The sequence below is a fragment of the Monocercomonoides exilis genome (genome assembly GCF_001643675.1).
Source record: "Monocercomonoides exilis strain PA203 chromosome Unknown scaffold14-1859848, whole genome shotgun sequence".
NCBI lineage: Eukaryota > Preaxostyla > Oxymonadida > Polymastigidae > Monocercomonoides > Monocercomonoides exilis.
The window spans coordinates 1,803,450-1,816,376 of NW_027150559.1; the positions used below are offsets into that span (position 1 = coordinate 1,803,450).

Below are 12,927 nucleotides of genomic sequence, written 5' to 3' on the forward strand. Positions count from 1 at the left end.
AATTTCTAACTTCAAATTGATCAATGAATACCATTATTTTGCATGATTTTTTAGAAATAGTACTTTTAAAGACTATGCATCAACTACAAAATAAGCTCTGGACGCTGAAAGTTCGTGTTTTATTTTGTATAGATTCATCTCTTATCACTGGTAAATATCGGCCACTTCCACTTCCAGTTTGATGATCTTAAAAATTTTTGATAATATTGAACTATTGAAAATTTGTACATAAACTTTACAAAACTGTCCTTTTCCGCTAGATGAAACTTTCATTTTCTTCATATTTTCCATTGGTTATGCCAACCGTTCATAAATATTTACAACAATTTGTTCCTGATGCCGATATAAAATCTGTGTGGCTTTCGTACAATGGAAAACCTTTGGAATGGTGTGTGAATTTATAAATTTCTGTTATTGGAAAAGTTAAATTTTTGTAGGCGCCATCCTATTGGAGTTCTTTACGATGTTCACGTTTCAAGTTCTCAAAACAAAAAGGATTTCAAGGAAGGATCTCCACCATTGTGGCATGTCACTGTTCACTGTGGATCATTTCCTCATGATGATGTTATGAGTTTGTTTGATAAGCAAACGATGATGTTTTGGTATCGTTCATCATGCAAGGAAGCACTTCATTTACGCTATCGTGTAACGGATGATGTGAACATGGCAAAAGATTCTGACCTAAATGAGATGTTTGAAGCTGCTACAAGTGGTTTGCCCATATGCTTGTAAAATATTTTCATTCCCCCAATATTATTGAAATAAAAAATAATAATTATTTTGTTCCAAATCCATTTCAATTGATTAGCTTCTTTAACAAATTTTAGAAGATATTTCAGCAAGTCATTTTTGAGCCGAGCATCAAAAATATCACCCGCTTTTCTGCACAAAAAGGCGTCTCCAGCCATCCGCATTTTTGTGATGACGAATTCATCTTCTCATTCGAATGAAGCGAATTTGAGTGAAAATGCTTCAGAAAAGGCAGACGAAACAAGCAACGAGAGGAAAATGGATGGGAAATACTATCAGTTTGCGATAGACAGAGAGAAGTTTGACTGGATGGGGGCAAAAGAAGAGGAGAAAGAGGAAGAGAAAACTGAAAGTTCTGAAGAAGAAGAAGAGGGGGAAGAGGAAGATGAAGAAGAAGAAGAGAGAGAAGGAAATATTGTTGGAAAGAAAGCGAATTATGAAGTTATTTATGATGGAGGAATAAACAGCATAAGGGATGATAAATATGAAGGAAGGGAGAATACAAAAGGAAGAGAAAGAGAAAGAGAAAGAGGGAGAGAAAGAGGGAGAGAAAGAGGGAGAGAAAGGGGGAGAGGGAGAGAAAGAGGAAGAAGAGGAAGAGGAAGGAGAAGAGAAGGAGAAGGAGAAGGAGAAGAAAGAAAAGAAAAAGAAGAAGAAGAAGATTATAACGAACATGTGATGGTTGATGAGGAATTCAATGAAGATAGTTTAGAAGGTGTATATGTTGACAATGAAGAAGGGGAAGGAGAAGGAAGAGAAGGAGAAGGAAAAGCGAAAAAAAGCAAAGAAACGAAAGAAACGAAAGAAACGAAAGAAACGAAAGAAGAATATGAAGATTTTTCTTCTTTTTCTTCATTTTCTTCTCGTGTTACTCTTCTTGATTATCTTCATTTTTGCCTCCCAGAATTATTTCCGATAAACACCAAACAATATTTTAATATGAAACAGCTTTGCCGGCAGAATAAAACAGGCGGAAAAGGGAAAAAACACAAAAAAAGCAGAAAACTTTCTTCTTCTCTTAATTCTTCATTGAATTCTTCTTCTTCCACTTCCTCTTTAAATTCTTCTTCTTCCTCTTCTTCTTCTTCTTCCAAAAGAAAGAGGAAAAAACGCCATCTTTCTCAGTCTTCCTCTTCTCCCACAGTTCATTCCCATTCTTCTTCTCATTCACATCATTCTTCTTCCTCTTCTGCTGTTCGTATTCGCCCTACCCCTCCTCCTTCCACTCCTCTCCCCACAAATCTCTCTTCTCTCTCTTCTTCTCCTTCTTCTCCGTCTTTCCCTTCTTCTCCTTCTTTCCCTTCCTCTTCCTCTTCCTCCTCTTTCTCTTCTTCTTCTTCTTCTTCTTCTTCTTCCTCCTCTTCTTCTTCTTCCTCCTCTTCTTCTCCTTCCACCAACCTCTATTTCTCCGCTTCTCTGCAATCTAATTCTCCGATTTCTCCGAATTCTCCGAATTCTCCACAGTCTTTCTCTTCTTCTCTCTCTCATTCTCTCTCTCATTCGCATTCGCCTTCTTCCTTCTCCAATTCCCGCACAAACACTTTGTCTTCCCACAGCTCATACAAAACCCCTCCTCCTTCTCCTCCTCCTTCGTACGCCCCAAATATCACTTCTCTTGTTTTCTCTCCTTCTTCTTCTTCCTCTTCTTCTATTTCTTCTTCTGTTATTTCTTCTTCCTCTTCTTCTTCTTCTCCCCCTTCCTCTTTCTCCTCTCCTCTTTCTTCTCCTTCTCAATCTCCTTGTTCTTCTCTTTCTTCTTCTTCTTGTTTTCTCTCTTCTTCTCTCTCTTCTTCTACTTCTTTCCAATCAAACCTCACTTCTTCTTTTTCTTCTCCTTCTTCTGCTGTTTTCCCTCAAAAAGACACAAAACAAACAGAAAATGAAAATTCTTCTTCTTCTTCTTCTCTTCCTTTCTCACTCACTTCTTCTTCCTCCTCCTCCTCTTCTTCTCATTCTCATTCTTCTTCTCTTTCCTCTTCCTCTTCTTCTTCTTCTCCTCCTCCTCCTCCCTCTGCTCCTCTGAACAGACTTTCTACTTCTTTCTCTTCTTCTCTTCGTCCTCATCTTCCTCGCTTGTCTCAACAATCTCCTCAATTCATCGTCTCTTTCACTCCTTTTTCTCGCTCGAATAATCCAAATAATTCTAATTCTAATTCTTCTTCTTCTGATTTTCTTCAGTTTATTTCTCCTTCTCCTTCTCCTTCTCCTTCTCCTTCTCCTTCTCCTTCTCCTTCTCCTTCTCCTTCTCCTTCTTCCTCCTCCTCCTCCTCTTCTTCCTCATCAAATTCTTCTTCTTCTTCTTCTTCTTCTCGTTCCATTCGTCCTCGTGGTTCTTCCACTCCAATTAACTTTTCTTCTTCTTCTCTTTCTTCTTCCTCTTCTTCTTCTTCCTCTTCTTCCTCTTCCTCTTCTTTCTCTCCTTCTCCTTCTCCTTCTTCTCCTTCTCGAACTAAAATTTCTTCTTCTCCTTTTTCTTCTCCTCCTCCTTCTCTTTTCTTCTCTTTTCCTCCTCAATCCAATCAAAATATAGCCTCAATTTCTTCTTCTTCCTCTTCTCCTTCTCTTTCCTCTTCTTCATCTTCTTCTCCCTCTTCTTCTCCTCTTTCTTCTCCTTCTTCTTCTCTTTCTCTTTCTTCTTCTTCTCCTTCTTTCTCTTCTCTTCACCCCGTTCCTCCTCCTCCTCGTGTCTTAATCTCAAAAAATTCATCAGAAAATTCTTCTTCTTCTCCTTCTCTTTCTTCCTCATCATCATCATCATCTTCTTCTCTCTCTCATTCTTTCTCCTCTTCCATCCCTCTTCTTCCTCATCTTCCTTCTTCTTCTCTCATTTCTGATTCCACTTCGAATGCCATTTTATCAGCTATTTCTTCTTCTCTTTCGCCTTCTTCTTCTTCTTCCTCTTCTTCTTCTTCTCCTCTTTCTCCTCCTGTTCCTTCTCAACCTTCTCTTCCTCTCTCTCTTTCTTCTTCTCTTTCTTCTTCTCCTTCACCTTCGAATTCTCCTTCACCTTCGCCTTCTTCTGAACATTCTGATCAATTAACATCTTCTTCTCCTCCTTCTCTTTCTTCTCCTCCTCTTTCTCCTTCTTCCTCTTCTTTCTCTTCTTCTTCTTCTTCCTCCTTTTCCTCTTCTTCTTCCTCTTCCTCTTCTTCTTCTTCTTCTTCTTCTTCTTCCTCCTCCTCCTCCTCTTCCTCTTCCTCTTCCTCTTCTCTTCTTTCTCTGATTGATTTGAGGAGGCAGTCAGATCTTTCAACAAGTTCTGATTTGTCTTTGTCTTCTCTTTCTCCTCTTCCGATGCACCTTCTTTCTCACTCTGGATTTGGTGTGTTGGAGGGGAGAGAAGGAGAAGAAGGAGAAAGAGAAGGAAAAGGAAGAGAAGGAGAAAGAGAAGGAAGAGAAGAGGAGAAAGAAAATGAAGAAATGGAAGGAGAAAAGGAAAGAGAAAGAAATAAAACGGAAGAAAATCAATTTTCAGATGGGATGTTAGAAACATCTTCTCATTCTGATTCAACAAAAGATGAATTCTTTTCACCAAAAGAGAGGAAAAGGAAGAGAGAGAAAGAGAAAGAGAAAGAAGAGAAAGAAGAGAAAGAGAAAGAAGAGAAAGAAAGAAGAGAAAGAAGAGAAAGAAGAGAAAGAAGAGAAAGAAGAGAAAGAAGAGAAAGAAGAGAAAGAAGAGAAAGAGAAAGAAGAGAAAGAAGAGAAAGAAGAGAAAGAAGAGAAAGAAATAAATCGAAATAATGATAAAAAGAAAGGCAAAGAAGAAAGAGAAGAAGAATCGGAATATGCGATTGTGGAAGAAGGAGAAGAGGAAGAAAACAATGAAGAATATGACTATTCATATTTGGATGAGAAAGAGGAGAAAGAGCTAAGAAAAGCTAAGAAGAGGAAGGAGAAGGAGAAGGAGAAGGAGAAGGAGAAGGAGAAGGAGGAGAAGGAGAAAGAAGGAGAAAGAGAAAAAGAAGCAATTAGCAAAGATAAAAAAGAAGAATTTGATTCAATTCCAATTAATTCATCATCATCATCATCTTCTTCTTCCTCCTCTTCTTCTCATTCTGGTGATCTGCCATTATCTTCTTCTTCTTCCATTTCATCATCATCATCTTCTTCTTCTTCCCCTTCTTCTTCTTCTTCCCCCCTTTCTCCTTCTTCTCCTTCTTCTCCTTCTTCTCCTTCTTCTCCTTCTTCTCCTTCTTCTCCTTCTTCTCCTTCTTCTCCCTCACAAACACACATAATCATAGCTACCCCTGCCTCTCCAACTGATTCGTGTTCTCCTCCTTTCAATTCACCCGGCTTTTCTTCTTTTCCTCTCTCTCTCTCTTCTCCTCCGTCTTCTTTGTCTTCACTTCCTCTTCCACTTATTTATTCATCTCAATCATCATCATCTTCCTCTTCTTCCTCTTCCTCTTCCTCTTCCTCTTCTTCCTCTCCCCCTTCTTCTTCTTCTTCTTCTTCATCTTCTTCTTCTTCTCTCTCTTCCTCTTCCTCTTCCTCTTGTCCTCCTTCTCCATTGTCTGATGAAACAATCAATGAACAACAAACAAACACAAATGACTCAAATAACAATGAACAGACTGAAAATGACGATAAACCAAAAACTAAAGAAGAAATAGAGAATTCATCATCATCATCATCTTCTCCTTCTCCTTCTTCCTCTTCCTCTTCCTCTTCCACTTCAACATCAGAGACATCATCCAAAGAAGAATACATTGATTATTGCTATCCAACTGTTTATTCGCATTCTCTTCCTCTTCCTCTTTCTCTTCCTTTGTCTTTTCTCTTATCCTTCTTTTCGTATCCGGATTATTTTGTGTATTTGGTTGTAGCTGATCCACTGAAAGAAAGAGATAAAGAGAATATTAATAATACTGTTAATTCACTTCAAGAGAAATGAAAAAAGAAGGATTTCTGAATCATTAAGTAAAGTTAATGTTTTATTTCAAATAATTTTTCTTTCTTTTTCTTTTTCTTTTTTGTATTCATGTTAATTTTTTGGAGTTTTATGCAGTTTTTTTCAATATTTCAATGATATTTTTTATTAATTTCTCACGATAAATTAGTTTGTATTCGAAACGAGGATAATTCGTAGAGTTATCTGAAAGGATTATCTTATTAGAATATTTTTAGACATATTTTTAATTTTCACATCATTCTTTGTTGTCTTTTTTTAAGAGCAAAAAAAAATATTTTTTTTTAAATTAAAGAATAAATTTGGATTTTTTAATGAAGAAGAAAATTTTTGAACATGAACTTAACACATTATGACGAGTAAAAAAGAGAATGAAATGAATACCAAACAATGGTGCCTCAAGTTATCACCAAAAATTTCTCTCGAAATAATCATTAAAAAAAAGAAAAGAAAATACTCTTTTAACATTTTGTTCAATTCCAGTTTTGACTGAGAGAAAAAGCCAAATCTCAAAAAAAAAAAAAAAAAAAAAACTTTCGTTTCAAGCAAAATGGACAGTTTCCTTTTCTTTGTCCGTTCATATGCTCAGAAAACAAATGCATTTCAAATAAAAATTGCTGCAATCAAATAAAAAAAGAGATACTTCTTCCTTCAATCCTTTCAATCTTTTTGAAGAAATGCCTTTATTCACTTCATCAGCACATTCACAAAATACTCCGAGAAGCTCGTTGGCAAATGCAAAAATCGCCTCAGATGAGACAATCTTCGCTCCAAACAAAACACAATGTCTTCGAATCCTTCGTCTTCCAGCTCATCAATAATCTCCCACACAATCGTCGTCTTCTTCTTTTCTTCTTCACTCTCTTCTGGAGGCATTCCGTAAATCCATCTCTTTTTCTTATTCTTTTTATCTCGCTTCATCGCCGTCTGCACTTCGTAGCATATTCTCATGCTCCTCTCCAATCCCATGTTTTCCAGCGTCCCTCTGCACAGCTCATACACGAAATACTCAACTGCCCCGCCTTCCACCAGATCCTCTCCAACATCTTTCTTCATCCCAACCATCGTCTCAAAGAGATCGATGTACTGGTTAAACAGCGCTCGCTCCCTCTTCTTTGCAACTCTGCACAATCGGAATATGCTCCTTATCAGCGCTCCACACTTCATCTCCCTCTTCTCGCTGCATGCAAAGAACATCGCCAGCGTCCGGCACCACCGCTTAATGACCCACAGCTCTTTCCTTCCTTTCGATGCTCTTTCTTCTCCCTTTCCTTCCACACCCCAATTAACACATTCAATCAGTTCTTCGAGTTCTCTTGCTGCTTCCCCCACAAAATCCACATCCCCCGCTATCACCTCTTCCAGCCCAAGTCCCATGCCCAATCTGTTCACCACAAATTCCCATACACTCTCATACGCGAGATGAGTCAGCTTTTTCTCCTTCTGTTGCTGCTTCAGTAGCTCTTTCATTTCATTCTCGTACACCTCCTTTTTCACATACTGAATTTGAGCCACAACATTTAGGAAATGATAATTGAAAAAAAAAATAATGTTTTTGAAAATTACATTTAAGAGAAAAGAAAAATAGACAATTAAAACTAATTCAAAAGAAAATAAGTTTTTTTTTCCAAACATTGAATTTTCCAACACCGCTGACTGTTACAAGGCACATCTCAACATCTTTTTCTTTTCCTTCCTTTGCAGCTTTCGCAATTGCATCTTTTAAAATGCGTCCAACGCAAACAGATGTCAGGTCTCCCGGTGCATTTGCACTTACACCATAATATCCCAAATAGCATTCGAACAGATCAATCAAAAGTTTTTCATTCTGTTCTCCAACTTTCTTCTCTCTCTCCTCCATCATCATTTTTTCAACTCTTTTCTGCAACCATTTCGATACGCCGCAATCATTCCATGCTCCTCTAACTAGCTTCCAAAACCCAACATGCTGAAGCAGTCTCACTCCATTTTCAAAACTTGTTTTCTCTTCTTCGATCAGTTTTTCGACTTCATTTTGAAATTCCACAGAAGCCACTGATTCAAATTCAGATTCGTCCATTTCTTCAATTAGATGGTCTATTTCATCCATTCTGGATCTCTGTTCGTTTGAAGAAGACTTATCCTGTTGGGAAAATAAAACTGAAAACAAATAAAAATAAGCAATTGAAACTTGTGTTAATCGATTTTCATATCAAACCTAAAAATTTCTCCAACAAAGACTCCTTATTTTGACAATTGCATTGCAAATCAATAACAATAGCATATTTCGAGTTTCCAAAATACATAAAATATTGTCAATGTTGAAAAGATAAATACCGAATGTCACATTCTTTGTAAATGACAAACATTGATTTTTTGAATCTGCATTTCAGTATGGCTGCAGTTAAAAGTTGAAGAATCTTATTTTTTTCAAATTATATTGTTATGGCATTTTGATTATTGATTTTTGCAATAGGAAAAAAACTTTCACATTCAAAAGTTTTTAAATGAATGAGAAGAGAATTGATTTTCAGATTGCTCTCACAAATACAAAAATTAATAAAATCACTTTTTTTTTTAATAAAAAATAAACAATTTTTCTTATTATTTTGTTTTCAAAGTTGTTGACATTCGAAATGAAATGAAAAATTGACAAATTTCTATTCACACATTTCCCTCCTAAAAAGTAACGAATTTTATTTCGTCAAGCACCGATAAAATAATCATAAAAATATGGTGATAATAAGTGGCATTTCCAGTTTAGAAAACCAATTGTTTCAAAAAAGCTCGTAATAATATCTTCGTATCCTTCTTCTTCCAGGTATTCAAACGTTTTCCTCTTTGCCTCCTTTCTTTCCGCTTCTTCAATTTCATCATTCTCCTTATCCATTACTCTTTTCGAAATTTCCCGATAGAATTTCAGGCAATCGCACGCAACATAGTCATTCTCAGTTGTCCGCCGTATTTCCTCTGAAATCAGATCAAAAACACCTCCTTTGAAAAACGCGTCTAAACCAACATTTTTGTGTCCAACAAGGTTCCAAAAGATCGAAATGCAGTTTTCATACATTTCTATTCCACTCTCTCTTGATGCTCTGTATATACCCACAATACAACAAATCAGCCCAATGAATTCTTCCTTCCACGATTGCAAACCGTAAAACAGCAATTCAGCCATTTTGACCCATCTTCTTACCATCATCTCTTCATTCTTTCCTTTCATTTTGCTTTCTGTTTCCTTCCAATCCACACATTTAGATAGACCGTCCAATTCTCTTGTCACTTCTCTGGCGAAATGCAGTTCATTCACAATAATATCTTCCAAACTGATATCTGTAGCATATCTGTTCAATAAAAATTGCCAAGCAGATTGATATGCAAGTCGCGTCAGGTTGTGATGTTCCTGATGATACAGGATAATCTCCTTGATTTCATTCAAATATTGTTCTTTCCATACTATCTGTGTATATTTCAAAAAAAAAAATATTAATAAACTTCAATATTGGAGAAAAATAACAAATACCGTCAAATTTCCAATGTTGCTCAAAGCCAGCAGCGCCATTTCCACTTCTTTTAGTGTTTCTTCATTTTCCTTTTTGTTCAACGCAACTTTCATAAGGCAAGTCACACAAATCATTAGAAATTTAAAGGGAAAAATTTCTGTCAAAAGTAGATAACTTTCACAAAGATCTACAAGAAGCTTTTCATCTCTTTCTTCTTTCTTCTTATCATTTTCATAAATTATCATCTCAAATTTTTTACTAAGCGAAGAACATTTAAAACTTTGATTGTAAATATTTCTCTGCGCTTTGTAACTTCCAATATGTTTCAACAGCAAAACAGCATTTTCATCTGTCAATTTCTTTTCTTCGATCATTTTATTTAGATCGTCAAACAATGCTTTGGTGAAAACAAAATCAAAATCTTCCATTTTCATTTCTTCAATCATTTCGCTCATTTCTTTAATTTTCTGTTTTTGATCAACTTCGTTGCAACGTTCCAGTTCACTAAACAAGCCTTTAGAATTTATTAAAATGGTATTAAATCTTCAATTATTCAGAAAAAACAGTAAACTTGAATATTTATCATTAAAAGTAATTTCTCCAATTCTGCAAACAGGATTATCATCATTTGATGCACTCATCGGTTTTATAATTGACGTTTTTCTATTTGTTCAAAATTTTTAATATCTTTTGATATAAAGATAAATACAAACATTGCTGATAATCTTTCAAAAAGAATAAGAAACAGAGCCAAATTTAATATTCTATTTTTGCTTTAAAATATAAATGAAAAAAGAAAGAGCGACAAAGTCAATGTTTGGCTAGAAAAGTACAAAGCAGTAAATCTTATGATCTGTCTGATCAAACCAACAGTTATTGAGAATCACAATGAAAATTCAATTGAGGAGAAACGAATAATTATTTTGGCTTGTTTCAATAGTTTTTGAAATTCTATTCAATATCAGCACGATAATGATTTATTTCAAATGCGAGAACATTTCAGATAATTTTCTAAAAAGAGTTATTTCTGAAAGATTCTTAAAAACCAAAATTTGCTTCATCGAAAACTTACCAGTTTCAATTAAATTTCCATAACTATAAGTGAAACAAAATGCAAAAACGGTGGAATGAGTTTCTATCTGAACGTCTCATCTATCCTTTTAATATATTTTGTCAATATTTCTTGCACATGAAATAACGGCTTTACCAAATATTTAAAAAAATTTACTTAGCAGAAATCTGAAAAACAGTTCAATCTTCAACACATTTTTCTCCTTCCTATTCTCCATATTTTTTGATTTATCTTCATTCATTCATTCATTCATATATTAATTAATTTTTTTTATTTTCATTGTTGAAACCCCATTTTTCATTCTCTTTTCTTCAGCCAACCATCAGATAATTGCTCAGTCTGGAATTATCTTCTATTTCCCTGAACTTCTCAGGTGTGCTTGTTTTGCTTCATTCTTATCAGTTTCACAGATCAAAATTCATTTTGAATTTGTATTTTTTTTTGAAAAAAAATCGTTTAATCAATTGAACCAAAATTATTCACATGTTTCGGTTATGCTTTGATTTCTTTGTTGTTGCTGTTGAATATAATTCTGCAGACACAAACTGTTATCTGTCCGATTGATGACGCTGCTCACGATCTTCACGATCTATGTCTCTTCTCTTTCACTTCGGAACAAACAGAAGAAAAGAGAGAAATCGCGAATTCTGCAGGCAGCCGAGACAGTTGCACAATCATCAACCACTTCATCAACCACTTCGTCATCATCTTCATCATCATCTTCTTCTTCTTCTTCATTGTCGTCATCTTCTTCTGCAAATGCATCAAAAAGAGCAGAAGCTGAAAGGGAAGGAAAAGAATTGAAGGAATGGAAGAAGGAAGCGAAAAAGAAAGAAGCGATTACAGCAGGAGCAGAAGGAGAAGAAGGAGGAGAAAGAGACGAAGGCGACGAAGAGCTGGACGACAAGACGAACGAGCAGCTGGCAGCGCTGATTGCTTCGTCGCTTTCGCTTCTGAACTCGCTCGATTCAGTGATCGACAACATCCTTCCCTCCCTGATTTCTCTCAGATGCACACTCCCATCCTTCTGCACCTCTGCTCAACAATTAGCTGCTCATGAGACTTCATCATCACCATCATCACCATCATCACCATCATCACCATCACCATCACCATTTTCTTCTTCTTCTCTGCTGTTTTCACGAGATGCAGCAATCCAATCGTCATTCTTTCCAGAAGATTTCATTCGCTGGATTGGGTGGGCTGATGAGAAAGTGGAGCAGAAAATGAATCGACTGCTTGGCTCAAAAGAAGCACCCTTTTCTCCCATTTCATGTTCTTCTTCTTCTTCTTCTTCTTCTCCTTCTGTTGCGCCAAAGCGAGTTCCTCGATTGAAGTTGGGATTCAGCTGTGGCACGCGCTTCCGCTCGCTGCCGTGTCCGTCGTGCGTGATTGTGAAGGTGTGTGTGCATGTGGTGACGCTGCGGGGGACATTTTTTCCGTGGAAGCTGGAGGAGTTTGGAAGGATGAAGAGCACAGAGCGGCTGTTTGATTTGATGGATGGGGCAGTTGGGATGAGCAGGGGTGCAGAAAGGAAAGTGGAGGAAGTGGCAGAGGGGTGCAGAAGATGGGATGGGAGAGAAGAAGCGAGGGGGAAAGAGCAGGGCAAGGGCAGCTCAGACTGCTGTGAGGAAGACATTGAGACAGGGAGACAGGGGGACTGTGCTTGGTTGGTGAAAGAGAGGTGGCGATGTGGGTGTGGCATGATCGGAGCATTTGAGCGGAGGGTGGCAGTAGGATGTGTGATGCGACTGTCGAATCTGGGGGCTTTGTCGTTTTTGAAGAATGGGAACTGGCGGGTTTGGCTGAGTGGGATCCCGCTGTTGCTTGGGAGGAAGGAAGAGGTGTTTGTGATGAAAGGGCTGAAAACGTTGAGAGCGCTTTTGGTGTGGGCAGATCGGAAGGAGAGAGAGAAAATGAAAGCGGAGTTGGAGGGGGATGTTGAAGGGAACAGAAGAAACATTGGAGGTGGAGGTGGAGGTGGAGAAGAAGAAAAAGGGGAGGTGTCGAAAAAGGATATCATGAGGATGCAGGAGTCGTCGTCGATGCTGAAGGTGAAGATGAACGAGATGAAGTATGTGTCGTTGTTTGACAATGCAAAGAGCCTGACAGTTCCGCAGACGTTCAGAGAAATGATGGAAGCAGAGAAAGAAGCCTCGAGGAATGAAGAGAAGCGGAAGGAGAAGGCGAAGGAGAGGGAGGAGCGGTCATATATTTCGCAGGAGGAAGTTGTTGTTTTGCTGTCGCAGATGGAAAGAGAGGGAGCGTTTGATGCAGTTTGTGTGCTGGCTCAGCACTCAAACGGGGCAATCAAGCAGCTGGCAGAAGAATTGCTTTCGACGTATTTGCGCCTTCGGCAGTGAGTGTTCCGCAGCACAACAGATTAATACATATTATTTGTCTGAATAATATTTTTTTTTTCTGATTTAAACAGCTTTTTTGAATGAATTTTGTTGAGAGAATAAAACAGAGCACAATTTCTTGTTTCAAAAAAACAAATAAAATAAAAAGAATGATCAACAATCTGCTTCTCATCATTCAAATGTTTGTTTGATGTTTTTCTTGAAACAACGAATGAAAATACTTTTCATTCTTCTTCAAAAACTTCAGAATTGCAAAGAAATGGCTCTCTCTCTTTTTTTTTACAATTTATCATCTGGGAATAAAGGAATGTATTTCTGAAAACAAAAAATGAAAAAATAAATGAAAAAATA

At 37.0% G+C, this 12,927-nt stretch overlaps 3 protein-coding genes across 3 annotated transcripts; 2 read left to right on the top strand and 1 right to left on the bottom strand.

The window, feature by feature from the left end:
* Nucleotides 1–74: 74 nt before the first annotated feature.
* Nucleotides 75–4,491, top strand: MONOS_10552fu10553 (putative autophagy-related protein 5; the record flags this gene model as incomplete). Its single annotated transcript, XM_067863011.1, has 4 exons — nt 75–176; nt 261–388; nt 438–712; nt 809–4,491. The coding sequence occupies 4 exons, from the start codon at nt 75–77 to the stop codon at nt 4,489–4,491; spliced, it is 4,188 nt and encodes a 1,395-aa protein (XP_067730569.1).
* Nucleotides 4,492–5,948: 1,457 nt separating this feature from the next.
* MONOS_10554 (uncharacterized protein) lies at nt 5,949–9,275 on the bottom strand (the record flags this gene model as incomplete). Its single annotated transcript, XM_067863012.1, has 5 exons — nt 5,949–7,159; nt 7,293–7,781; nt 8,006–8,058; nt 8,408–9,098; nt 9,162–9,275. The coding sequence occupies 5 exons, from the start codon at nt 9,273–9,275 to the stop codon at nt 6,347–6,349; spliced, it is 2,160 nt and encodes a 719-aa protein (XP_067730570.1). The 3' UTR covers nt 5,949–6,346.
* A 1,501-nt stretch (nt 9,276–10,776) lies between these two features.
* On the top strand, nt 10,777–11,705 carry MONOS_10555 (uncharacterized protein; the record flags this gene model as incomplete). Its single annotated transcript, XM_067863013.1, has 2 exons — nt 10,777–11,617; nt 11,662–11,705. 2 exons carry the CDS (start codon nt 10,777–10,779, stop codon nt 11,703–11,705), a joined length of 885 nt encoding a protein of 294 aa, XP_067730571.1.
* Nucleotides 11,706–12,927: the final 1,222 nt, after the last annotated feature.